Raw genomic sequence first — 27,875 nt, 5'->3', positions numbered from 1 at the left:
AAGTGTGGTGGCTATGGCGTGGGCGTGGACTTAGAGGTAGGTAGGTAGGTAGGTAGGCGTGGTGAAGGGCGTGGTTTGTGACTGGGGAAGGGAAAGGGAGCCGATTTAAAGTCTTACCTTCCTGGGCCGTTCCTTCCCGCAGACGCGACGCAGACGTAAACAAACATGGAGGTTCTCGTTTCCCTCTGCTTCCTGCTCTTCGTGACTGTGCCTGCCATGCTGGTAAATATTTCCCGTGTTCAGCGTTCTTTTGCCCGCCATGACGGTAAGTCAGTTCCCTTATTCTGCATCGCTTTAACCCGCCATGTTGGCAAATATCTCCCACTTTTTAGAACGTTTTTTCCTCCTCCCATGTTCGTAAATATGTACCACCCTCAGCCATGTTGTGCCCACTGTGTTGGTAAATATTTCACATCCTCCCCAGCCCCCTTGTAGGTAAATATCCCCCAGGCCCACCAACCAGACTCGGTACGTTCGCTATGTATTTTTTCCTCTGTTAATTTTAGCCGCCAGGTTACCGCAGGACGCTATGGGGGAACCCGAGTGTTCATCTTCGCCACAGAGCTGGGCGAAAAGTGGGTACCTGACCCAGGCTGCTCTGTGTGTGTGTGTGTGTGTGTGTGTGTGTGTAGAAGACAGGGTACGTATATATCTATACAAAGTTAATAGACGGAGCAGCACAAGTTTATAACTCTCTCTCTCTCTCTCTCTCTCTCTCTCTCTCTCTCTCTCTCTCTCTCTCTCTCTCTCTCTCTTCGTAACACAGAAATAGTAATCACACACACACACACACACACACACACACACACACACACGGGAAGTTACTCTTTAAGTTGTACACTTACAAACATAACACAATTCACCACGAAATTTAATTACCGTTTAGGGATACAAATTGTACATTTACGAATTCTTGTAAATCATCCATCGTCATGTAAATCATCCAACATCTTATCAATCATCTACCATCTTGTAGATCATCCAGCTCGTAAATCATCGTAAATCTTGTGAATCATCCGTCATCATCCATCATCTTGTTGTGAATCATCCGTCATCATCCATCATCTTGTTGTGAATCATCCGTCATCATCCATCATATTGTTGTGAATCATCCGTCTTCATCCATCATCTTGTTGTGAATCATCCGTCATCATCCATCATCTTGTTGTGAATCATCCGTCATCATCCATCATCTTGTTGTGAATCATCCGTCATCATCCATCATCTTGTGAATCATCCGTCATCATCCATCATCTTGTTGTGAATCATCCGTCATCATCCATCATCTTGTGAATCATCCCTCTTGCTTGTGGGGGGGGGGGGGTTTGTGGTGTGGATCATGACGTCACCATCTCCATTCCCGTCTACAGGGTGAAGCTACCACATCTACCACAGCCGGCACGTCTGCCACATCTACCACAGCCGCCACGTCTACCACATCTACCACAGCAGCCACGTCTACCACAACCACAGCAATGAGTGTGCCGGAGCCGCCTACCACTACCACAATCGCTCCAAAACCCGCCACCACCACAGCAACCACACTAGAAACATCCACCACAACTACCACCATAACGACCACGCCAGAACCATCCACCACCACAACTACCACAGCAACCACACCGAAACCACCCACCACAACTACCACAACAGCCACTCCAGAACCATCCACCACAAATACCACAGCGACTACTCCAGATCCAACCACCACCGCAACTATCACAACAGCCCCTCCAGAACCATCCACCACAACTACCACCATAACAACACCAGAACCATCCACCACAACTACCACCATAACAACGACCACACCAGAACCATCCACCACAACGACCACCATAACAACGACCACACCAGAACCATCCACCACAACGACCACACCAGAACCATCCACCACCACAACCACCACACCAGAACCATCCACCACCACAACCACCACACCAGAACCATCCACCACCACAACCACCACACCAGAACCATCCACCACCACAACCACCACACCAGAACCATCCACCACAACGACCACACCAGAACCATCCACCACCACAACCACCACACCAGAACCATCCACCACCACAACGACCACACCAGAACCATCCACCACCACAACGACCACACCAGAACCATCTACCACCACAACCACCACACCAGAACCATCTACCACCACAACGACCACATCAGAATCATCCACCACCACAACTACCACACCAGAACCATCCACCACCACAACGACCACATCAGAATCATCCACCACCACAACTACCACACCAGAACCATCCACCACCACAACGACCACACCAGAACCATCCACCACCACAACGACCACACCAGAACCATCCACCACCACAACCACCACACCAGAACCATCCACCACAACGACCACACCAGAACCATCCACCACCACAACCACCACACCAGAACCATCCACCACCACAACTACCACCACAACCACCACACCAGAACCATCTACCACCACAACCACCACACCAGAACCATCCACCACCACAACGACCACACCAGAACCATCTACCACCACAACGGCCACACCAGAACCATCTACCACCACAACTACCACACCAGAACCATCTACCACCACAACCACCACACCAGAACCATCCACCACCACAACCACCACACCAGAACCATCTACCACCACAACCACCACACCAGAACCATCCACCACCACAACCACCACACCAGAACCATCTACCACCACAACGACCACATCAGAATCATCCACCACCACAACTACCACACCAGAACCATCCACCACCACAACTACCACCACAACTACCACACCAGAACCATCTACCACCACAACCACCACACCAGAACCATCCACCACTACAACCACCACACCAGAACCATCCACCACCACAACCACCACACCAGAACCATCTACCACCACAACGACCACATCAGAATCATCCACCACCACAACCACCACACCAGAACCATCCACCACCACAACCACCACACCAGAACCATCCACCACCACAACCACCACACCAGAACCATCTACCACCACAACGACCACATCAGAATCATCCACCACCACAACTACCACACCAGAACCATCCACCACCACAACTACCACCACAACGACCACACCAGAACCATCTACCACCACAACTACCACACCAGAACCATCCACCACCACAACGACCACAACCACCACAGCAGGGCCAGGTGGGCCACAGTGTGGGCTGGAGGTGTTCGGTTCTCACCGCCACCACTGGACCTCCCCAGGCTTCCACGAAGGACGACTCTACCCCAACAGCTTCACCTGCAGTGTGTCTGGTGACCCGGTAAGTAAACCAGTCCTCTACACTCTCCAGTAAACCACAGAGAATGTAAACCCCTCAAAAACCAGCCCCCTCCACACACACACACACACACACACACACACACACACACACACACACGTCTGCCCAATCTAAGCCCCCACTGCCATAGTTGACCACCTCCAAGGGCGAGAGTCCAACGGTGTATCGTCTTTAACCTCCCTCCCCCTTCCTTCTTCCTCTTGCCCACGTCCCCAGTTCGTCACCCTGCTGGACCTCACCCGAGAGAGAGAGAGAGAGAGAGAGAGAGAGAGAGAGAGAGAGAGAGAGAGAGAGAGAGAGAGAGAGAGAGAGAGAGAGACTTAACCTTGCCTTCTTTTCCTTCTCGGTCCTCATACTCCGACAGCCACGACCCCTGCAGACAGTCTACATCTTCAATGCTTTCAGACTCGAGAAGAGGAAGCGAAGAGGAAGATGTGTGGACAAGGTGTCGATATCTCTCCCTTACAGCAGGAGTGTCGTGTGAGTAGCTCTAGTCTGGCTAAATCTAAATCCTGGTCTTCCGTCAGTCTGTATCCTCGCTGTATTGCAGGTCGGCCAGGATTCAATTTTGAACTTGAGGGATTAATCAGAAAGATTTTCTAAAGTCCAACTTCTTTGAGCTTGGCTCTTTGGCTCCCCTCTAAGACGTCACTGGATTCTCGACTTCAAACCCAAAAGACCACAAGTTATTATAAGTTATTATGAAGGATCTGCCATTATTTTTGATTTCGCGTAGGACACATTGTACCTCAAAAATAAAAATGGTTCGTCTAAGTATAATCCATTTGTTAAACTTACTAACAAGTGCTATGACTAAAGGCAACATTATTCTGGCATCATACTCAATAGATGTATTCAATATCCCTCTAAGTTACGAGAAAAGGCAGCATTATTCTGGCATCATACTCAATAGATGTATTCAATATCCCTCTAAGTTACGAGAAAAGGCAGCATTATTCTGGCATCATACTCAATAGATGTATTCAATATCCCTCTAAGTTACGAGAAAAGGCAACATTATTCTGGCATCATACTCAATAGATATATCTAATATCCCTCTAAGTAACGTGAAATCATCTGCTCCCACGTCGCTGGCATTACCACAACACCTGGAAGTGGTCACTACCATCACACGTCTGGCTGACCTGGTCTCGACCATGTCCCCAGGTTGTGTGGGCGGAGGAGGAGGAGGTGGGTGTTGCAAGTTCCCAACTCTCGCTTCCGGGCTGTGTTTGAGACGAATGACCGCAAGCAGTACCCAGGGTTTGATATTATCGTGAGCCATGTCAAGACCCGTTGTCACCGGGTCATAGATGTGACCTCTGGTGACCCAGCGACTGGCCATATCATGTCACCCAAGTTCCCCAAACGGTTTGCGAGGAAGATCCAATGCGAGTGGTGGATCAAGGTAAACATTTTAAGTATACGTAAGTTTCCCTAGAATTCTAAGAACTTTCTGATCTCCCTGGCTATCTCCTGGGGACCCATTACTTATCCAGTGCCTCGACTTTATCCTTACTTTTCTCTCTTACAAACACACGACCAGCCCCCTCTCATCATATGCACACGTTCTTATTCTTCCCCAGAGAAAGCAGCCATCACTTCCCAACTCTCGGCTCATAACATGTAATACTTTATGACTCAAAATTCTTAACCTTTGGCCAAGACAGCGGACTCACGGACCAATCTCTCTCATGACGTAAGGTGCAGCATCGCCCGACAGTTAGTTGAGATCAAAGTCAGTTTGTGAGGGGACAGATAACAGATACGTCTGTCCTTATCTGTGTCCTTATATTACTACCTTCTGCAGGCAACTAGGAGGCTCGTAGGGCTCCCCTCAGACAACCTTTTTAAAATCGCATCCATCACCCCTCCCCCACAGGCTCCTGCAGGCATGCGGGTACAGCTGATCATCGAGAAAATAAAGATCAAATCCTCACCCGGCTGTAGCAAGGCATACGTCGTCATAGACAAGTCCGGCGCGGCCACGTACAGCGCCTCCACCAGCGACATCACCTGCGGCAGGAGGGCGATCGCGACCGTCTCCTTCGGCGACGCCCTCAACGTCGCCTTCGACGCGGGGAAGAAAAGACGACGCCGAGGTTCGAAATTCAGAGCCTCCTACAGGGTCATCCCGTAAGGGTGTCCAGCAGGTCTCCTTTGATCGGTCTAGGAGAAGTCTGCAACTACCCTTCCTCCCTCCTTCCCCCTTCCTTCAAGAAATCCCTGACCGAACCCTAAAGAAATCTTCGAGACGCCCCTGAAGAAGCCCCTTGAGAAATCCCCCTGACCAATTCCAAAGAAATCCTCGATGTCACGGAGGAGTGAGGGACAGAACCCATGATAGGGTATATTAAATTCTAAGGCACAATAGATTGTGGTCAGAGGCGCCCTTCGTATCCATCGCAGGCCCAATACTTGGCCCTCGTCTTTCACGCCCACCAAAGACCACCCTCCTCCCTCCCTCCACCTCTCTCTCTCTCTCTCTCTCTCTCTCTCTCTCTCTCTCTCTCTCTCTCTCTCTCTCTCTCTCTCTCTCTCTCTCTCTCTCTCTCTCTTTCTCTCTCGCATGATCCTCACTTTACGGACACGAAGCACAGGAAGAAAATCATGGCACCACATCCCTCATAACAAGGCCACCAGGACAGAGGTCTCTTCAATCAATGCCTTTCTATCAAACCAACATGATTATATAGATAGCTAAAGATCAACCATAATACTTCAAAGCAGTTATATAATTGTCTCATGTAATTACCATGTCATTAGCGTGATTACTACTACCAGTGGTTATTTGAGGTCCTTAATCATATAGATATTCAGAGGGTAGTTAATGACTTAATACATAGGGATAGGACAGAAAGAATACATCTGTTCCTGGCGCTACCACAGCGAAGTGGGAAAAGCCAAACGGGTATAGAATGAAATAAAGATATATGTATAAGATATATCCTCAGTTAGTATATTTTAAAGTTTCTGTTTATGATTAGAATAAGAACCTGTCAGCCATACCCACTTGCAAGCTATTCTTGTTCACTTGGCAATGTTGCTTCTGGGTTGAGCCCAATTGTTACTTTATGACGTTATTCATTTCCTCTTTGTATTTATCTCCTTTTCATCGCTGTACTCCCACGAAACCTCCCTCAAACCCCTCCAACAAAGTCTCCCTCTCCTAAACCCTAGCACTCTGTAGAACCCCTCCAAACACACCCCTCCAACACACTTTAGATTCTTAATCACGTCCCTCCACTCAGTTATGGAGTGAGATATGCATGGCTTTTACCTCAAGTCAGCTGGACTTGTGAATGTTGCTGTGGCTGGAACATACGGCTTAATGACATGTCCTGAAGTAAGAAAGATGATATGGGTCATGTGTATAGATCAGGCAGACTGTCAAATGTATTAGTCTCTCTAAGTTTAAAGATTAAAGGCGTAAATTGTGTACCATAATACGAGCCACATATATATAATATAACCTCCTGGTCACACACACACACACACACACACACACACACACACTTCCCAATTCTTTATTGTTTCACATGATCGAATCACACTTGTTCGAAAACGTTCACCGGTACAGCAATCTGTACATCTTACGAATGGTCGTGGTTGAGGACAATTTTTTGTGGGATTAATGGCTGTGACGTGGTACACAGGTGTACATAACATGAAGGAGGTCTTCACGTAGCATAATTAGACGAGGTATTGAGATAAAGTTGTTCTTAAAAGATGTAAATAAACGGTAGAGTTTCGAGACCCGGTTCGATTATTTGTGCGATTCATAGCTAATCAAAGAAGGATTTGATACCACAAAGGTGTGTGACACGAATCTACTGCGACCAGTGGAGCAGTGTAGATTCTACGCTGTTTACACTGCTCGCTGTAGGGAGTAGATGGGGGTATAAATATGAGCGGCTTTAACCTTGTCTGCATCACTGATGTTCCACCCAGCCCATACCTCAGCTGGGGTACGCTGATGGTGTCATGTGAAACACTTGTGAATGACAGTCGACCCAATAGATGGCAGTCGTACGAATGATTCAGTGATTTTTATGGAGATCTCAGACTAATATGGATGCTTCATATAATTCTTATTCACCAAAACATCTCAGTTTACATTTGATACATGTGAATATGAAATTCTTTGGATATTGATTAGAATTCACGAAAAGCATAAGTCTTTCATTATCTACAATGGTGATATAAAAAAACCTATCTTTGTGACGGTCTCAGTAATATACTCGCGGTAAAAGTGATTTGAATCTGAAAAATCATTTGGAGTTCGTTCATGGAAGCTGAAGGATTGGTCGCTGGGTTCTGTGTTCTCTGCTTGCTTTGTTCGTGAGGGATGATGAACCCGTTCGCTGGCGCTGGTCACGTCGCTGAGACTTGTGTTTACATCCAAGGTCGTCATTACACTGTGGTGTGGCTGGCGTTGTTCAGTGCACCTGGATCTGTAGGAACGACGTTGTAGATGGCTCTAAACCCTCTCCCTCTTCTCCAGCCCCCAAAGAAGGCGATGTTGAGGGTGTCACCGGAGGAGACGGACGTTATATAATTCCTGCCGCAGGTGATGTTGCTGGTGGAGGGATCGTACGCTGCCGTGCCTGACCGGTCCAGAACGACGTACGATTTGGTGCACTGGAAGGATCGTCGCATCCTCATACTTTTGAAGGCCAGCTGTACTCGGTTGCCAGGTGGAGCCTGATGGAGTGAAATAAAGGATGGATTTAACGGCAAATGAAAACTGGAGAAGCCTAGCCGAAACTTTATGAGGTAAGCTGTGGTTGTGTGAGCATGTGGGAGAATCATGTTTTGTTTTTTCAATCGATTGCTCAGATGTCTATGCCGCGTCAACAGCAATATTCATCAGCTTCAGTGTGCTACAGAGAGAGAGAGAGAGAGAGAGAGAGAGAGAGAGAGAGAGAGAGAGAGAGAGAGAGAGAGAGAATATTTGTCTTCTACCTGCGTAGCCCCCTTCTGTCACCTTCCGAAGTCTCGATCGCCGGAAACATATGACACATGAGTGAAATCTTTACCTTGATCCACCACTCGCACTGGGTCTTCCTCGGGAACTGTTTAGGGAAGTTGGGTGTCATGATGAAGCCAGTCGCTGGGTCACCGGAGGTTACGTCTATGATCCGGTGACAGCTGGTTTGGACGTGGCTCACAGTGATGTTGAATCCTGGATACCTTTTGCGGCAGTTGGTCGTAAACACTGCCCGGAAGCGAGAGTTGGGTACTCGCAACTTGCTCCACCTTGTTCTGCATAAGCTGGAAATACCATCATAGTCATGGTTCGAGAGAGAATATTACGGTTCTCCTAGGAATGTTTACACCATGGGAGGCAATGCTCCTGTCATCCTTAAAACTACATGGAAATATACATGACTACATGTATACTACATGTAACTACATATATATATATATATATATATATATATATATATATATATATATATATATATATATATATATATATATATATATATATCTTGGATATCATGATAAGATAATACTAGGCTACGGTATGTCGAATGTACCGGGAGGGCTTCACTTTAATGCTGCGTGGCCGTCAGCAACTCCAGGGTGTTGTGACGTCTATTTCTTTTTCGCCACCGCTAAGCTTTGGACCTCTGTACCCCCTCCATATCTCTCCCAGTAAGTCCAGCCTGAATCTTGCACTTACGTTTTAGTCCTGCCGTAGGGAAAGGATACCGCTACTCTGTCCAAACATTTTCTACGGTACTTTCTCTGGAGGTGGAAGGCATTGAGAGTGTAGACGGTCTGCATGGGTTTCGGCTGTTGGGTGGGCACAGAAAAAAAAAAAAAAAGATTATTCAAAATGTAAGCTTAAGATGACGAGCAGATATTCTGCAAGGAAGGGGGGGGGGGGGATAACTTAAAACCTTGAGTACAGATAGGAGATGCAATACTTGCTTTTACTCATTTTGTGTCTCAGTGTCCGTGTTATTGTTGATTCATGGTGTTTCTCTCACCGTGGCTATGCTTGAATTGTGGTTCATGAGCGGTCAAGAGGATCTAATCCCTTACCATTACATCAGAGATAGTGCAGTTGAAGCAGTTAGGGTAGAGTTCCTCATCTTCGAAGCCTGGTGAGGTCCACTGGTAGGCAGAGCCGATCTTTTTCACATCACAGTGTGGCTCATATGGCGCTGTAGTCGTTGTGGTGGTAGTGGTGGTAGTAGTAGTGGTGGTGGTGGTGGTAGTAGTGGTGGTGGTGGTTTGAGGCGTACTTTGAGGAAGAGAACCACGAATGTATTATCAGACTTGGCACCCCAGGCTCAAAGACCCCCTGTTTGGAACCCCAGGCTTAAAGACCCCAGATTTGCAACCCCCCAGGCTGACCTATACCCACTAACGTCTACTTACCACCCACTTATGTCCTCGAAGGTCAGTGTGGCCGACCATCCGCGGTTGCTGTTGCTGCGACTGAATAATATGAGGACCATTTCGTTGGTGCTGGCAGTGAAGGTCTGTCCCACAGAGAGGCCACCGTTGCAGTAACTGTGGGAACAGTCTTCTGTTAGTGTCTTTAGGGTAACAGCCCTTGACCTAGCGTCCTGGGTAACAGATCTCTGTTGTACCACTCGTTCGTCCTGCGTCTGTTACCTTACCTTCCAATAATGCAGACAGATACTGTTGTCTTTCTGGTGGCCGTCCGTGCAATGTCGCCATGTTTGTTTGATCTGTCCCTGGATGGGGTGGGTGGTTGGGGGAGGGGAATGCGAGGGCTTTGGAGCCAGGGGAGGAAAGGGGGAGGGTTGGGGGGGTGGGGGTGGGGTCGGAAGGTTGGTCAGTTGCTGTTTGCCGATGTCGCGGCTCTGGTAGCAAACATGAGAGAGAGAAAAAAAAAATCCCAAAGCTTGTGAGTGAGTTTGGAAGAGTGCGACTAATGTGCTTTGTGGTATACGGTGGGAGACTTGTTGTCAGTGGGCTGAACCAGGAAAATGGAACTTGGCTGTGGATGATGGGAACTGATTTCATTGCACTGTACATAACAGGCAAGAGAATGGAAGTGCGCGAACAAGTCCATTGTTTCGTCTCTTTCTGACGCTCCCTTCATGCAGCGGGAAGCAGAAAACAATAATGAAAAAAAACAAAAGAATGCATCAAGTTGGCTATCTGCTTAAAACATCTACTGGTTCCCCCCACACCTACAGGGCGTCACTTGGGCCCCCATAACTGACTTATGTCATAAAGTAGCTATAGATGACATAACGCAGACGATGTTTACCATCCCCGACACGAGAGAAGTACATTGCATTCTGCCTTCCCCCTTAGAACTGGTGTGGACAGTCCACTGTCCTGTTGCAAGGCTGGTACACCTAGTTTGCTGCTCCTGTGGTAGTAAAAGCGTCCACTGATGCGTCCTTGTGGATAAAGAGACTGACACAGAAAATGGAAAAAGTAAAGTTGTTGTGCCAGAGTGAAAGAGAGTGTGCTTAGGAGTTCAGTGGCAGTATTGAAGCTTAGATTTAGTGCAGTGGCAGCATTAAAGCTTAGATTGAGCTCAGTGGCAGTGTTAAAGCTTAGTGCAGTGGCAGCATTAAAGCTTAGATTGAGCTCAGTGGCAGTATGAAAGCTTAGATTTAGTTCAGTGGCAACATTAAAGCTTGGATTGAGCTCAGTGGCAGTATCAAAGCTTAGATTTAGTTCAGTGGTAGCATTAAGCTTAGATTGAGCTGCGCGGCAGTGATGAAGCTTAGATTTAGCGTTCGAAAACATGGGACTCGCTCCGAAACACGATTGAAGAAGCTGACGAAGGAGAAGGTCTGTGACTCCCTTCTAGGTCCTTATCCCGTTGCCCCCCCCCCCCCCCCCCGCGCTTCGCTGACGAAGCCCCGGGTTCGCCCAGGTCTTCCACAGAGGGCCCCCCGAGCGGCACTGACCTGGACCCCCTGTATCTGCTCACGTCGTTGAGGATGAGCCGGTCGAAGCAGGGCACGTCGAAGTCGGTGAAGGTGACCCTGGGGGCCTTGCACTCCGGGGCTGTGATCCAAGTGACGCAGGTTTCTGCAGGAGACGAAGAAGGGGGGGAAATGAGCGACATCATCAAAAATAGGAAAAGGAAAAGGCGATTTGATGTTCAAGAGTTACTGCAGTGTGTGATGAAGCTATAGACCAGTTGTGCCTCGCTGTCATTGCCCCGTGTGTGCCCCAAATTGCCCCGCGTGCGCCCCAAAGACGGAAGGGAACACTGTGAGGTGTAGGCGGCGCGAGGGAAGACGACTCACTTGCCGGGTAGGAGGATGGGTAGTTGGTGGAGGTGATGGTACCCTCAGCCGTGACGTTGACCCCACAACCGTGGCCGTCACGGGCGTCATCTGTGACGGAAACACTGTCGTCAGAACCGAGGCTTTTTTGTTTTGTGACGGGATGGGGGATGACGTGACCCTCCGGGTGTTATAAGGAACCAGTGAGACTTCACTGTGCCCATTTTGCAATAGTCTAACCCCTTCCCCCACCCCTTGCACTATTTCTCGATGGGTTTTCGTATGCAAGAACTGAGAGGGGGAAGGAAAAAATGGTGTTTACATAACGCATACTAATATATACAAGGAAAATGGGAATGGTTTCCACAGGTAATATCCCCCCTACACCCTGTACACATTGTTAATCATGCTCCCTGTGTCATTTCAGTCATCTAATGACGTCATGGAGTCGTTTCTGAACAGCTCTGTGATCGTATGACGTCACCGTAATAATCGCCGTCCACGGCTTCGCACGTGGCGCCCGAGGTTCCTGGCGGACACACGCACGTGCAGGAGGCGCCCGTGTACCCGTCGTTCAGACACGGGTCCGTCGTGAGGCTACAGTTGGCCAGCCATTTATCTAAGAGAGAGGGAGAGAGAGAGAGAGGGAGCACAGCGTGAGCCACAGACGAAGAACGAAGCGTCAAGGATGCTTTTACGAGGTGTATATTTACCCCCCTTCCTTCCCTTCCCTCTATTCAAGCGTCACGGGGAATACATTAGGCGTGAAAGACCAGCGGGTTATACTGGGGAAGGGGGAAGGGTGGAAGGGGGGCGTCCGTACGAATAGGCGTCCCATTCCCGAGGACTTGTGGATCGTGGTGGGTGTACTATTAACCAGGGGTGTGTGAATAGGGGGGGGGGATCTACTAGAGGTACTAGATCACTAGAGGTACAAATAGTGGGTACACTGGAACTAAGGGGTGAGGTAAAGAATTGGCCTGTGTGCTGTGAATAGTGAGGGGAGAGAGGGAATGGGGGTGTTGAAGGGAATGGGTGTATGGATAATGGTTTGGTACCGACCTGTGCAAGAGTACATGCGATTGACGAGGAGCGTGTCCCTGTGTGACAGCCCGTCCCGCCGGCCCACAAGGACTTGGTCGAAGGGATTGATGGTAGCGAGGGTCATCCCGCCGTTCTTGGTGAAGCCCTGGAACGGCCAAAAGGGGTGGAGGTCAGAACGGCGTGAGTGGCGGTGGTACAAGGGTGTGTAGGCAAGACTGTCCGAGAGGTGGCGGAGGCGGGGATGGCGGATGATGACGTCGGAGTATGGAAAGTGATTGGTTGCTTAGAGGATGACGTCAGTGTGTCTCGTGAGATGACTGGGTGATAGATGGCGTCATTATATCGTTGCGAGTTGATTGGTTAGTGAGAGGTGACGTCAGGTTCTGCGCTGAGTGGTTGGTGTATGATGACGTTACAGTAGGTTAAGGGATGATTTGTTTGCAAGTGATGACATGTAAAGTGTAGTGGTGGGTGATGACAAGGTGACAGGCATTGGGAGCTGACTTGTAGCAGCTCATTGGTTGGCGGAAGATGACGTCAGGCTGTGCTGTTAGCTAATTTGGTGGTGGAGAATGACGTCAGAAGACAACCAGGAGCACTACTTAGTATCTCGGGTGAGTATTCGCCAGAAGTCTGGGACGCTGGACATGTTTACGTTACACTTGTTTTTCCCTCATAGGGAACACATGTGCCTTAGAGAGAGAGAGTGTGTGTACGTACTGGTGTCATGAGTGTAAGTAGTACGCAATCATTAGTGTAGAAAACTGCATCATCCAACTCACAAAACTGCTGTAGTGCATGTTGGAGGTGTAGTCGTAAGGGACGCTGTGGTAATGGACGTTTTCTTCTAGTAGCTTCGCGAACTGGTCCTCATTCCCGTCCTGGATATTTTCGTCCAGGATGACCAAGTAGTCGTCCCTGTTGGGCCGCGACTGCTCGTGGAAGAGGCCCATGGCGTGGCCAATCTCATGGGCGACTATGCCAATCTGTTTCGGGGTGGAGGAGGAGGAGGAGGAGGAGAATAACAAAAGCATGATCAGCAGAACTCTTGCGTGGCAGACGGCTGAAAACCTGCACGGAGCGCAGCTGTCTCGTTCGTAAACACGAACGCACTGCGTAAGAGTGATAGCGTGGCCACGAGAATATGTTCGAGAGAGAGAGAGAGAGAGAGAGAGAGAGAGAGAGAGAGAGAGAGAGAGAGAGAGAGAGAGAGAAGAATATCTTCCATGTGTCTTGGTATTCAGTGGGGAAACAAACCCCCTTGTGTAAATTGGCACTGGCATACTAGCGTCGACTCACCGTATTACAGCCGAATCCTATAGAGACGGTCTGGCCGTTCGCGAAGTTTGGGAGGAATCCGTTGTAGCCGACGTAGGACCAGCAACCCGACAGCCTCTCGAACTTCAGGTGGGGCTCGGTGGTGCCCGGCCTCTCCTCAAATCTGATACACGTCTTCGATTCCCAGTGGCTGATGCCAGCTTTGATGGACTCCTGGTCCACGTTACCTGCAGGGACGACTGGTCGTCAAGAGAGAGAGAGAGAGAGAGAGAGAGAGAGAGAGAGAGAGAGAGAGAGAGAGAGAGAGAGAGACATATTACCACCCACCCCCTTCCCCTAAAGGAATGATTCTCTATCGACTGATACCACTAACACCTAAAAGAACGAACAGAGGATGACTGACCAATGAACTGGTAGGGTACAAGCGGTAATCCGTCGTCCCCCTCGGGCCAACGGTAGATCAGGAGGCGAAGACCCCTGTTCACGGCCCCAGAGAGTATAGCCATCTGGGGGTCGGTGAGCATTATGTCGTGTTGGTAGAGGTCGCCTGACTCCTGGTGGATGGGAGTCAGCTCATCCGCCGGTTGGATCTGCGTCAGGAGGTTAGGATCAAGGGGGGCACATCTTTGGGATCAGTCCATCAAGAAGGGTCACTGCTAGAAAGGGTCTGTGGAAGATCCTTAGGATTTTTTGGATATATTTTCAACACGCAGATTTCAGCTGTAGCTTCGCCTAGGCTATGTTCCTTCATAGTGAAAACTGTGGAAATATTATTAGCATGGCAAGACGTATGCATACGTACTCAGACAACCCCAGGAATACGATGTGCTGTTAATAAAACTTCGTCTTTTGTTTAGAACTGCAGTATCTACATGAAGGTCGCGGCCCACCACTGACCTTTGACCTCCCAGGGTAGAGGCCCACCACTGACCTCGACCTCCCAGGGTAGAGGCCCACCACTGACCTTGACCCTCAGGGTAGCAGCGGGGCCCACTACTAACCTTGACCCCCTTGCCCCGTCCCCTAACGGTAGCGGCCCACTACTGAGTACTCACTGACCCAGGTGAACCAAAGGATGCCACAGGACGTGTCAGGACTCACCATTCCAGCAGTTTCTGTGGTGATGTTCGGCGTGGCTGCCACAACGCCCTCCTGTGGGGATATACACTCAGACAATACTATGGGAAGTAGGAGGTCGGAAGTGCATATTATTTTTTTTTTTGTTTGTTTCCCATGTAACGGGTGCACCAGGAACACACAGAAGAACGGCCTCATTCACTGACATCCACCCTCTGTCTGTCACGTATAAAGCACCGAAACATGCAGGAAGGGATGAGGTGTGCATGGGATAGAGTGAATTGGAGCGATTTGCTAGCAATACAGTGAACGACGTGCCGTAATGAGTTGATATATTTGGGGTATTGCAGTGAGGAACAGAAACAGACGGGAAAGAATTTTTTTTTTTCCCTGAGCTTCACCCAAGTGATCGCAAGTTACCTGGTTGGTTGGTTGGTTGGTTGGTTGGTTTGGGCTTGGAGCCTATCAACTGCCATGGTCATTAAGGCCGTCAGCGTAAGTTACATCCAACAACCGAAAAATCTTTAACACCTTCGGCTGTTACAAAGATGATTCTGAGACCACATACGTTCACTATGCATGTGGCCCATGAGTTGGCCAAGCACCTCCGTGTAAGTCGCTTATACATTTATGCGCACTGAACACTTGCAGACGTTCGGTTAGCTACGTAAAACAATAGAATTCGCTTCTGTCACGTGAACACTGGATATACTTCCGTGTTTTAGAGTTAATTCTGCACTAAGTTAAAGCGTAGGTGTACAAGCAAAAAGCGTGACATATTTACCAAGGTCGAGGACTCCATGGCCCAGTTGAGGAGCAGGAGAAGGAACACTACACCCATGACAGTACGGAGGGGTTGGGTGACTAAGGGCACGGAGTATACTAAGCACTGATCTTGGCTTCATATCTCCTCCACACCTGCCACCCTGCAGTTACTGCCATTAACGTATGCATGACGTCAAATACTGAATAATAATGTTCATCGGTTTTAGAAATGAAAAGACTTACGTAAGGAGGCAGACGCGGTGTTCTCCCAGTGGCCAGGACCAAAGAACACGGAATGGTTTCAAGGAATATGGAAGAGCAGGAATTGCATTGATAACCTCGAAGAGACTGAACGTAATGGCCTGGGGAAGACGCATAAAGCTGGGCCGAATATCTATAAAAAAGAAAGAAAAATAATGACCTCTATCCAGGAATAAGTAATTAGATGGGAAAAACGAGAAAAAGACATATGCGAAAAGGGTGGTTTAAAGAATGCTGGTCATACGTGGGAATTCCCTTGTAACTCTCTCGTGTTATCACACCAACGTACAAGTGTTGTTCAGAAGCAAGAGGAACTTGAACTTTTGTCTTTGAACTTCTAACGCAACTTGATTCGACAGTATCCCCCTCTACACAAGACTACACATTTTGAAAGCATATAGAACACTGGGCAGTGTACTCCACTGGACTGAGAACCTTTTAACAAAACCAATTCCCGCACAGGGAGAGAAAGCCCAGACTGCGTGTGAGGGTAGACTGCAGAGTGCCAGAGAAATCTATTCTTGTAGGAATTCCTAATATGTATAAAGTATGCCTGAAATGGTGAAAATGCTGTGTGGAGCTGCTTTACAGACGACGTCAAAAACTAGAGCAGCATTAAGAGCATAACAGAATTTTGCCGCTGAAGACAGACAAGCAGCTTATCGACAAATTGGGTATTGAAATTCCATGAGTTGCCATTGCAGAAGGATGCAAGTGGAAGAAAAATTGAGAATATGAATATACTATGTTGGATGAAGGTCATGAAATAAACGCTTGGTGAGATAAGAGAGAAATGCCCTTGGGGGTGTTGATACGCAAAGACGCCATACTTGAATAAGTTAGCAAAGTTGCCTGAAAAGAAAACGTTGTTCTGATATTTGTAAGGGAAACTTTCTGCCGGGGAGACTAAACGATTCTGGATATTTTATATACTATTATGTACAACGTTCATCCACATCTTGATTACTGGGTACGTGCTCGCTAAACCGCACGGAAAGGAAGAATATATCATTCATTTGGGAAATGTCCAGCGTAGTCACCAAGCTCCATTTCAGGCTATAGAACTAAAGCAGAGAGGAAGACAAAAGATCTTCCTTGAAGTTACTGTCACTTGAGGAGGATAAGAGAGGATCTTATGAAGATATGCACAATTCTATGAGGTGAGAACTGATCGACAATCTATTTTATATCGACAAAACGAATAAACTGTTCTGTTGATCCACATCTTCATGGCTTTGATGTTCAAGTGTTCAGGCATGATGTACATATTATCAAACTCAGTTCAAGCCATAATTTTGTAACATTATGTACTTTAGGATGTTCCCGCTGTGTCCACATCTGAGCATAGATTATAGGGGCAGAACTGCGGAAGTCGTGAAGAGCATTTCACATTCCATTTTTTCTGATGGGTCGTCTAAAATGCCCCAGGATAAAGCCCTTGTGTATATACTATCTTGTTACTTGCTAATTGCTTTAATCGTGGTCAGTATTTAGTACGTTCCCCTCTCGTTATAGCGACTTCCTTTACTAGGGTGGACTAGAGATGTATACAAGGTGTAGGCTTGCTAAATGGATTTCTCACCTCATTGGTACTTCACCCGGCCGATTTCACGGCCTTTCCATTTCACGGATTGCCACTTTCTTCATCATTATCGTACCTGCGAATGAGTTATATGAATCAAGCCGGTCTAGAACATGCCATTCTTTTAATTAGTTTTATGTTTGGTGCATATCCTGTTCCTAAACTTTAACCCAAAATACAAAATAATGTTATATCAGGCCTTTTTAAACGTGTATCATTCATGCATATAGATTCTGCCTGTTTCTTTCTCCACCATCTTTAACTCCCCTTATTCATATTCTTCATATTTCATTTTAATTTTTTAAGAAGATCTCATTCTGAAAACAGTAAATGTTGGCAAAGTCTGGGATAAAAAAAAAATAACTTTGGAGATATACTGCAATGCGCAACACGATGCTCACACTATATCTCCTTTATTTACATAACCATATGATGGCAACAGAGCCCAATGTTGTCATGTGTTACGTCATGGAAGGACTATCTCATGCCTCTTTAAATTCATAAATTATTGTTCTGTCATCAATGATACGTCAAGGTAAAGGTCGAGTATGTGAGTTGATATGAATTAGTCTTCGTTAAGTGAATCGGAGTTAAGGGAATATATTTTTTTTAAAGTTTATGCCCTAATGAATTTACGACAACACTATCTTATAGAAGCCCCCGGTTAGGAACGCTCATCCCCTAGGTTAAGTTCATTACATTAGGATGTTTACCATTACGGACCAAATAATATTTGTGGAACGGAAACTGTAAGATTACTGCTCAAGATATGGAGTGAGTTTGCTCTGCAATGCTAGGGTTATGTTTAAAGAATACAAAAAGTTACATAGTATTATTTTGAGTATGATATTGAATAAGCTGATAATAGTTACAGTTACATAGTATTATTTTGAGTATGATATTGATTAAGCTGATAATAGTTATGTGTATCAGCAAAAATGTGTTTATTTTCCATACTTGTTTGCCATTTTGAATATTGTTAGATCACATTATAGTTATTTGGGAAATGAATTGATAAAGCTAAAGGTTTGGCTGTTCTGTTCTTTAATTTTATATTTTCAAGGCCAGTTGGCCACATGAAGTTAGGTTAGGCTATATAATTACAGTAAGCATTGATAACTGTAGTGCAGGATATACTCTGATTTTTTAACCTGACACAAAAGATTCATCCGCCATATTTTTCATACCTTTGCCATTTCCTGCATCAGCAAGGCAGTGCCAGGAATAGACAAAGAAATGGTTTCTTAAGTTCATAGGTGTGAACGGAAACAGCACAGCTCCACCACCCCTGTATAATTATAATGACTGAATTCTCTCCCTTATTCCTAGTCTTCCCTGAAGGTGTGAAACATATAAGTGCACTCATTTTCTGTGTGATTATCAGCAAATAGTAAATCATGTGTATAGAGTGAAAAAGATTTTGAGTGATCGGGGCCTGAACATGCAGGAGGGTGAAAGGCGTGCAAGGAATAGAGTGAATTGGAACGATGTGATATACCAGGGTCGACGTGCTGTCAGTGGATTCAACCAGGGCATGTGAAGCGTCTGGGGTAAACCATGGAAAGTTCTGTGGGGCCTGGATGTGGAATGGGAGCTGTGGTTTCGGTGCATTATTACATGACAGCTAGAGACTGAGTGTGAACGAATGTGGCCTTTGTTGTCTTTTCCTAGCGCTGCCTCGCGCACATGAGGGGGGAGGAGGTTGTTATTTCATGTGTGGTGGGGTGGTGATGGGAATGAATAAAGGCAGACAGTATGAATTATGTACATGTGTATATATGTATATGTCTGTGTGCATATATATATGTATACGTTGAGATGTATAGGTATGTATATTTGTGTGTGTGGACGTGTATGTATATACATGTGTATGTTGGTGGGTTGGGCCATTCTTTTGTCTGTTTCCTTGCGCTACCTCGCTAATGCGGGAGACAGCGACAAAGCGAAATAAATGAATAATAAATATATAATTGTTTTTTCAGATTTCATTTTCTGTTTCAGATGCCATTCCAACAAGCTGGAGCTGCTGAAGTTTTGAGAGCAGCCCAAAAGGATAAGGGCTTTCTTGACCACTTGAAAAGTTGTCTTTCAGAGATTGTGCAGAGATCAGCTGGTGAGTGTAAATCTAGGTACAGTACTGTACTCATGAATTTAATTCTTAGTTTTTTGTATGATAAATTGATGCATTACAAAAGAGTACTTAATGACAAAGTTTATCGGATTGTGGTAATTGCATTTTTGATTTTCACTTAGTTTTGATACTAATGATCATATGCTGGATATTGTTTACATTTTGAGTTTATCGAAACGTCAGGGATAGTGGAATGACTCAGGATTTTTAATATCATTTGTGTAATTGTGGAAGGAATTTTTCTGTTGAGAACTAATATTAAGATTATAATTGTGTTAATTCATAGGCACTTTAACTTAAGATGTAATTAGTAGATATCAAGAATAGGTAAGATAAACTATTATTTGCTCTGAATCTTATATTTGTAGGTACAAAGGTGTGGCTGGATATCCATAAGCATGCTGAGATCTTGTGTGAGTTTATATATTACTGTCTCACCACATTATGCCTGCACCAAACTCTGGGTGAGGAGTACACAGGTGTCTTGCAAGTGGACCATAGTAAGAGAAAATTGCCTCATACTTTCGTAAGTAAAATAAGTTCATTGATGATTATTTTTTATGAATGTTAATTATATTTTTTGTCTTTTTTTTTGTCAAAACAGACTTGGTACATCTTGTAGAGATAGGGCTTACTCTCAGGTTTGTAATTTGGGATGTGAATAGTCCTACAATCAGTAAAGCAGGAACTGAAGCAAAATCCAATGATTTTTCTTCTCATAGAAATGATTTTTTTTTTTCATTCATATTCGCCATTTCCCTCATCAGCTATGTAGCGTTAAGAACAGAGGACTGAGCCTCAGAGGGAATATCCTCAACTGGCCCCCTTCTTTTTTCCTTCTTTTGGAAAATTAAAAAATGGGAGGGGAGGATTTCCAGCCCCCTCCTCCCTCTCCTTTTAGTTGCCTTCTATGACATGCGGGGAATATGTGGGAAGTATTCTTTCTCCCCTATCCCTAGGGATAAGAAATTTTTGATATTCCATGTAAATGGCCAGGTTATTTCTCATAGTGTGTAGAAGTCAGGTGAAGGATTTAGGCAAATATACTATACTAGTGGAAGATCTTCATTCCAAAAACATCTAAAATACAAATGCCCTTGCACTAAAGGTTTCTGCTTAAGTGGCACTTGGGTTTCTGATATTGAAATTCAAAGCAATAGTGGTCTGTTCTTTACTGTTATTGCTGTTTTTTGCCCATTTTTACTCTGTAGTGACATCCAAGTGTCCAGCACCTGTCACTTCATCTTCTATGTAAATGCCAATTTATACTTCATTCTACAATACAATTCTTAGCAAGAACTTTAGGTAAATGCAATGAATATATGTACTTTTTTATTATCATGTAGTACATACTCTTATATATTACATATGAGTAACATTTACAAACCAGAAAACTCTACCAGAAAGATCAGTATAATCGCAATTTCTTCACCAGATATATCACTGAATACATATGTCATTGTGTATCTTCCATGATCTGCCTATTCCAGATAATTATTTTTTTCTGTATTGTCATTTTGCATCAAATCTGTTGGAGACTGAATAGCAGTTCATGAAACATGTGAAGGGATTCCTGCATGTTGTTACATTTCTTTTAATTCTCAAACTGAGGAAATCTTACAGTTTATGAGGTTGTAAATGTATCTGTTCTATAATGAATTATTATGTAGTGTTACTTCTAATGTTGAATTTATGTAAAGTCCACCTTTCATGGTAAACCATTTTAGTATAGACTATATTAGTTTAGATACTTTTATAATTGTGTACTGCAACTAAAGTGTTTGTAGGATATTCTGTTTGGCTGTCCTGTTCTGTTGTATGACTTGTAACATTTTAGAGACAACAAGACTGATTATTGTACCTAAGTATTCATGTATGCCTAAGAAATACAGAGTAATCAAAATATAATATCTGCTTTCCAGAAAAGGGTGACTATGGTAATATTGCAGTGTTTTGGTCCTGAAGTAATACGAAGACTTTTATCAAAGCTCGAGGATTCAACTAGATCAGGAAAACTATCAGGCTACCTCCGCCCCGATCTGAAAAATATAATCCTGCACCAGATGCCAACCCTGAAATATTCACTCACGCTATTGCACCGCATTCATCTAGCATCATTCTACTTTACTGGAGCATTTTATCATATATCAAAAAGAATCACAGGGATCAAATATGTAAGCTCACTATACACAATATAAAGTCTGATACCTAGTATTCCTGTGTAATATCTTGTCTTGTACTAATGTTGATTTTACATTTGCCTATTTCTTTGAATGGAGGAATGATCGTTTTCAGTAATGACCACAAAGCCCTTCTAAGGGGGAATATGGGCAGCAGTTCCTGTCACAGGCAGGAAAAACAGCCAGATGAATAAATGTACCTTTCATGTCATTTAGAATTTGCATATATTGTTCCCTCTTCAATTGCTACAGACTCAAGGTACTTTAGACATTTTGGCTAATGATTTTAGTTCCTGACTTGTACTCACTATTGAAAGGATATATACAAACTTTGGATAGGGAAATATTAGGAGTTGACTGTGTCTGGTTTTATCATGTGTAGTTTTTGGAGCCTCAAGACTCCCTGTTAATTGTACAGGAAAAGTAGTTGATTGTTTTCTTTTTTAGATTTATGGGGATCCCCACATTCATATACTTCAGCTACTTTAAGTATGTGTAAGAACTACTTGGATTCAAGGGTTTTGTTAGACAAGCATTGATAGATGATAATGGTATAAACACTTGCATATTATTAGGGGCATTTTCTTTTCTAGGTTACTTAATTTAGTTTTCCATGATTCTTGTAACTGCAGTTGCTCTAGTATCATTTAAAGGTCATAAGTTCAAGGGGTGGGATACTTTTCAGTTACATAATCTTCACTCTTGGTCCTTATTTCTGGAATTTTTCAAGAATGTTTTATTCCTGATGATGGGAAAATGCCATTAAATTCAGATGCATCTAGTCATCTCAAGAAAGTTTAATTTCTCATCTTAAGGGGTGACATTATTTTTGGGACATGTAGCAAGGGAGGAGGATGAGTTGTTCCCATTAAAGTTGGGAGTACATCAAGTATAGTGAGGGAGGTAAATGCAAGGATCTTAGGGTGAGAGATATTATGCTTGGGTTATGGTGCATGGGAGGCGAATCAATAGCTGTTTGCAGAATGACACAGCTCTGGTGGCAGATTCCATAGAAACTTCAAGAGCTAGTGACAGTTTGGGAGAGTGTGTGATAGGAAATGGTTAAGAATAATATGAGTGAAAGTAAGGTAATGAGATGTAGCATGGGGATGAGACAGGATTGGTTTGGGTGCAAGATTGATGGGGAGGACCTGAAGGAAGTGGAGTGCCCTAAGTACCTAGGAGTGGATGTAGCTGCTGATAGAATTGGGCTTTAATCATATGGTGGGGAAGAGGTGCATTAAGGAGCATGTTAAAAGAAAGATCAGTGTTTGTTAAGGCTAAGATGGATGTATTTGAAGGTATGGTAGTCCTGATAGTGTAGTATGGATGAATTATGGGCCTTAAAGCAAAGGAAGATGTTGAACATGTTGGAAATGAAATAATGAAATGTCTCTGGATGATATGTGTTATAAGTATCATTTAAGGTAAGACTTTGTGATATTGAGGTATGGCAGTTCACATAATCTGATTTGGAGAGATGATGAGGGTTTGCTGAAATGGTTTGGACATATAGAGAGGGTGAACAAAGAAATACAAAGAGGCTTTTGTGTCAGAAGTTGGGGGACTGATGGGGGAGGGGGAGGTCAAGAGGGAAATGGAAGGCTTGAGTGAAGAAAGCTTTCTGTATTTCAGTTAAGGCCTGGCTTTGATGTGGACTTTTGTCCTTGACTGTAGCCTCCAATGTAAAAAAAAGAAAAGGAAAAAGAAAAAAAGGATGATTGTTGAGCACAGGACAGAATGCAATGAATCTTTTTTTTTTTTTTTTTTTGGGGGGGGGGTTATGCTGTCATTGGGCTTAACCGGGGCATATAAAAGAAGGTAAACCATGTAAGAGTCTCTGGTAGGCTATCATGATACATGACAGGTAGGGAGTCAATGCATGTACATGAGTTGGTTGCTTGTTTGTTTATGATACCTTGGTAAGAGAGGGGAAACATTTAGGTACAACGTTCACATTATACCCTTCTCCTTCACATATATTATTGATCCTGTAATTCTTTTTTTATCAGTATGTAAGATGGACTAAATGGAGTTTCTGGATTTTTACACTTTAGGTTTTGGTACGTGAGTGGTTTGGTGACACTTCTGCCAGCAAGTCATTCCAGATCTTAGGGCTTGTGCTGCTTACCCACATTCTCTTGACTACTGTCTATACAGCCTATTCACACTTCTTCATCAAGAGTTCTTCTGAGAGCACACAGTCATCTACAAGTAAGCATTTGTTTAAAGCACTGAGTTGAAGAAAACTTATACTTCATAAATAATTGTTAGAGATTGATTCAACATTTAGTTATATTTTAAATTTACTGAATATTACAATATTAGATATGTTTGCCTTATGATTATTTACAGGAATGAAATAGGGATATTGCCTTTTCTACTGTTAACTCCATAATGTACATAGTACTATAAGCAGTGTCTTTTCTTTCCGAAGATTTATGGGAAGCATTTAAAAAGCAGATTGAAATTAGAAATGAAATGTATTTCATATTGAAATGATTTAGGTGTTCCATAGTGCTATTTGGAGTGAATACTTAATTTTTTTTAAGTCACATGACCAGTAAGGTGGCAAAGTGAACATGTGCTGTGCTAGCATGTGGTCAGAGTTTAAAAAGGCTGAGTTTAGGGTGCTGTGGACTACTTACTTTGTTTATCCCTTTGCTCCTGCATCTCTGCTTACTTGACCTGAAATTCCAAAGTACCTTGGTCACAGAACATGTTCAGTACATTATAAAATCATATTATTTTATACAGTTCAGGAGTTAAATTAGCAGAGACTATCAGTTTAGAATTATTAATGTATTAATGTAAAAGGAATGTAAAAGTAGTTGTGGATATGAATACTGGTGTGTGTAAAAAAATTCTGATTTGAGAATGAAGTATTTGAATATAAGTTGATGATTGAATGTTTGCTGTTGAATGTAACTTAATGCACTGTAATACAAACTTACTGAGGTAGATATAGCTTCCAGAATTTGAATCTTGATGTAGAATATAGATGAGGAATATAAGAATTATGAACAATCTACGGAATATAGAGCTTTATTCGTCTCTCATTTACATTGGAACTTGAAATTATCTTCCCTCCGCTTAGAGGATAATAGAACATTTGAGGTGCTTTATGCTCTAGTCATAGAAAGTTTGACTGTAATTGAAAATTTTGTGATTAATTCATGTTGCCAAACTTTTGTGGGTAACAGATGTGTCTGGGTTTTTAGATTGTGGATAATCATGAGTGCTTTGCTTGCTGGTATGTATTAGGAAAGAGAAATATTCATGAACAGTAACATTATTCATGAAGTTGACAAAATTCCCTCCCATTCAGGAGTGTCAGAAATAATATATTAACTCTTCCAATGAAAGAGTGCTTTGTAGAGAGCAAGAAGCAGTGCCCCCTTTGCCTGGATGAACGAAAGCATTCATCTGTTACACCGTGCGGGCACTTGTTTTGCTGGCAATGTATTCAGGAATGCCTCCAGACTTGTCAGCAGTGTCCACTTTGCAGACATTCAGCATTACCTTCTCAAGTGGTTCCTCTTCTCAATTATGACTGAGTCATGACAGTGTAAGTTCAATATATATATATATATATATATATATATATATATGTATATATATATATATATATATATATATATATTTATAGTTTTTGGCTGACTGATTTATAGTATTTTATGGTTTTAGTTATTTATCTTCAGGATCATCTCTTTTAAGAGAATCATTGAATACAAAGTATTAGTGTCAAGGTTGCTTTACAGTTTGCATTCCAAAACATTCTAACAATTCTAAACTTCTCCATTCCTTTGCAGGAGAAGACTGTGGGGTCATTTAATGGTGCTTTCTGTGGTTCACATCTAAGTGTATTGTGAAGTGATCAGGCATTTCACTTTGAAAGCGAGTCAAACATTTTATGGCCAGTATTTCCTTGAGGGGAACATAAAACAATAACTCGGCCACTACGTGGTTAAGCTCACTTCATACCCCAAGGATGTTCTCTTTCTATTTTAAAAATAAGGCTAAAATCCATATAAGGAAATAGATATTTCATTTTGCTCTCTGTTATTGATAATCGACAGTAACAGCACAGCGATAACACAGAGTACAAATAGTAAGGATTGTCAGGTGTGGCAGGAAGGCAACCTAGGTAGTTTTCTTACATAGATGGGAAACAGACTTTGTATTATATTCCCAGTATTCAAGTTACAGTAAATTACTTGCCCTGCCAACATACGTGAGTGAAACTTGAACTTGTCTGCAACAAAAATATTCTTGTTCTTTTATATTTTTCAAATCATGCTAGCACTGATAGTTTCAGTGATGCAACATTTTAAAGTGGATGATGCTAAGCACTGAATTTTCTTCAGCATATAGAACAGATTAAGAGGTTGTTTTTCAAGGTTTTCTGAAATGGCATAGTTACCCATTGTCTCGTTAAGTTCTGAGTATGCCCTCCACCACCTGATATCTGCTAAGCAAGAGCTCACCAGGATCATTATGGGCTTTATCAGTATAGCTCAAATTGAGTAGCAGTTGAAGTTTGATAATCAAGGATGTTTTTGGAAAATAGAAAAATGAGACAGCAAAACTTCCAAGTGTGTTTGGAAACTGGCTGGTATTCAAGCTTTGCACCATTTTGAGAAGTGTTACTCACATCACCTCACTTGATGTTCTAAATTCCAGTAAGAAATGCTTAGTGAGCCATGTATACAAAACAGGAAGGCAGCTGGAACTACAGAGACAGTGCAAACCTTAAATATTGCTTCTGTTGTTCTCATATTGATATTCATAATAAAATCACATGAAGAAAATGAAATAGAGAAATAAAACCATGAGTGGAATTTTGAAAAGATTCTTTGGTTCCTTTTCATTTTGAAATTCATCTATGTTCCCATCGAACAGATTTTACTAAAGGATGTGCCTCAATGTGGAGCATTGAAAGTCAAGAGAGATTTATCTATTTCCTGTTGAAACTATTTTTGTTAGATTTGGAAAATGTCATATAACTGTGACATTAATTTGTTTTCCTCTTATTTACTTATGTATACTGTTTATTTATATAATAAACAAGTAAAACCCATTTTTTGTGAGTACCTTATTGAAGAAGTGATTCAGCAGTTAGAATGTAGTATTACATGTGTATGTGGGTGGGCTGGGCCATTCTTTCGTCTGTTTCCTTGCACTACCTTGCTAACGCGGGAGTCGGCGATTAAGTATAAAAAAATCTTAGTTGTGTAAACTAGAGTATTTTCCAGGGACTACAATATCAGTTTCCATTCTGGATTGTTAGTACTCAACATTAAATTTTCTCTTATATTCATTTGATTTCTTGTGTAGTGGGGTAGCATCAGGAAAGAGATAAAGAATGGTCTAATTTGCTCACATCTGATCTGGCTGTGGTGTATGTAATGCACCAAAACCGTTGTGGTTTCCCCTAATTGCTCCATGGGCCCTGTTTCAGTTCCAATCTTCAGAGTAATAAGAAAATTTGGGCTTCTTAGCTCTTTAAGTGCTGGCCAGGGAAAAAATGATTTTTCTTTAGGACAGGGGAAATCGACAGAAATTGAAACAAAAGGATATTGCGAATTATTTGAATAGCCAAAGCCATTTTACCTTATTTGGCATAGGCATTTAATCCATGACAGAAGAACATTTGAATTGGCATGCTGCTGCCATTTAAATTTAATGTGTTGGAAGTGACCCAGCAGATCAGCAGGGTGGGGTCCACTCGGAAACGCACAACATTTTTTTGCCATGGTGAACTATGGGTAACTAGTTTGAGGATTCTTCTGAGGACTTATTAGAGATGCAGGTAATATTGCATCTACTGTATATAGGACTAGAAAGTGGGGGTCTCTTCAAAAGTATAGGAAACTGAAAACTTTTAGTATGCATATATTCTGTGCACTTTCCTGTTGCTTTGTAAATGTGCACCCACAGCACAATGGTTTGTAAGAGAAGGTAGGTTGCAGAGCTGGTCAAATTAAAGCATTT

At 43.6% G+C, this 27,875-nt stretch overlaps 3 protein-coding genes across 11 annotated transcripts; 2 read left to right on the top strand and 1 right to left on the bottom strand.

The window, feature by feature from the left end:
* The first annotated feature begins 144 nt into the window (after window positions 1-144).
* On the top strand, window positions 145-7,257 carry LOC139763468 (uncharacterized). The gene is made up of 5 exons (XM_071689544.1): window positions 145-222; window positions 1,371-3,308; window positions 3,691-3,806; window positions 4,494-4,734; window positions 5,209-7,257. The coding sequence occupies exons 1-5, from the start codon at window positions 166-168 to the stop codon at window positions 5,464-5,466; spliced, it is 2,610 nt and encodes an 869-aa protein (XP_071545645.1). The 5' UTR covers window positions 145-165; the 3' UTR covers window positions 5,467-7,257.
* A 143-nt stretch (window positions 7,258-7,400) lies between these two features.
* Window positions 7,401-16,769, bottom strand: LOC139763469 (protein SpAN-like). Of its 2 annotated transcripts, XM_071689545.1 has the most exons (14): window positions 15,747-16,767; window positions 14,987-15,037; window positions 14,289-14,475; window positions 13,907-14,112; window positions 13,390-13,593; window positions 12,626-12,752; window positions 12,048-12,182; window positions 11,585-11,674; window positions 11,240-11,363; window positions 9,720-9,854; window positions 9,381-9,582; window positions 9,016-9,128; window positions 8,366-8,600; window positions 7,401-8,030 (listed from the first exon to the last, which is right to left on the bottom strand). In XM_071689545.1, the coding sequence occupies exons 1-14, from the start codon at window positions 15,801-15,803 to the stop codon at window positions 7,740-7,742; spliced, it is 2,157 nt and encodes a 718-aa protein (XP_071545646.1). In that variant the 5' UTR covers window positions 15,804-16,767; the 3' UTR covers window positions 7,401-7,739. The 2 variants fall into 2 exon arrangements, with proteins under 2 accessions (XP_071545646.1, XP_071545647.1); XM_071689546.1 differs by lacking the exon at window positions 12,048-12,182 and having other exon boundaries at window positions 15,747-16,769.
* On the top strand, window positions 7,729-26,961 carry LOC139763472 (peroxisome biogenesis factor 10-like). 8 transcript variants are annotated; one of them, XM_071689556.1, is made up of 7 exons: window positions 7,729-8,102; window positions 19,572-19,683; window positions 20,070-20,227; window positions 21,624-21,875; window positions 23,939-24,095; window positions 25,248-25,449; window positions 25,694-26,961. In XM_071689556.1, exons 2-6 carry the CDS (start codon window positions 19,572-19,574, stop codon window positions 25,436-25,438), a joined length of 870 nt encoding a protein of 289 aa, XP_071545657.1. In that variant the 5' UTR covers window positions 7,729-8,102; the 3' UTR covers window positions 25,439-25,449; window positions 25,694-26,961. The 8 variants fall into 8 exon arrangements, with proteins under 8 accessions (XP_071545657.1, XP_071545655.1, XP_071545656.1 ...); XM_071689554.1 differs by lacking the exon at window positions 7,729-8,102 and adding an exon at window positions 13,165-13,221; XM_071689555.1 differs by lacking the exon at window positions 7,729-8,102 and adding an exon at window positions 17,990-18,105.
* The last annotated feature ends 914 nt before the right edge of the window (window positions 26,962-27,875 follow it).

The sequence above is a fragment of the Panulirus ornatus genome, chromosome 47, assembly GCF_036320965.1.
Source record: "Panulirus ornatus isolate Po-2019 chromosome 47, ASM3632096v1, whole genome shotgun sequence".
Classification (NCBI taxonomy): Eukaryota; Metazoa; Arthropoda; class Malacostraca; order Decapoda; family Palinuridae; genus Panulirus; species Panulirus ornatus.
This window is presented reverse-complemented; position numbering and strand designations above follow the sequence as displayed.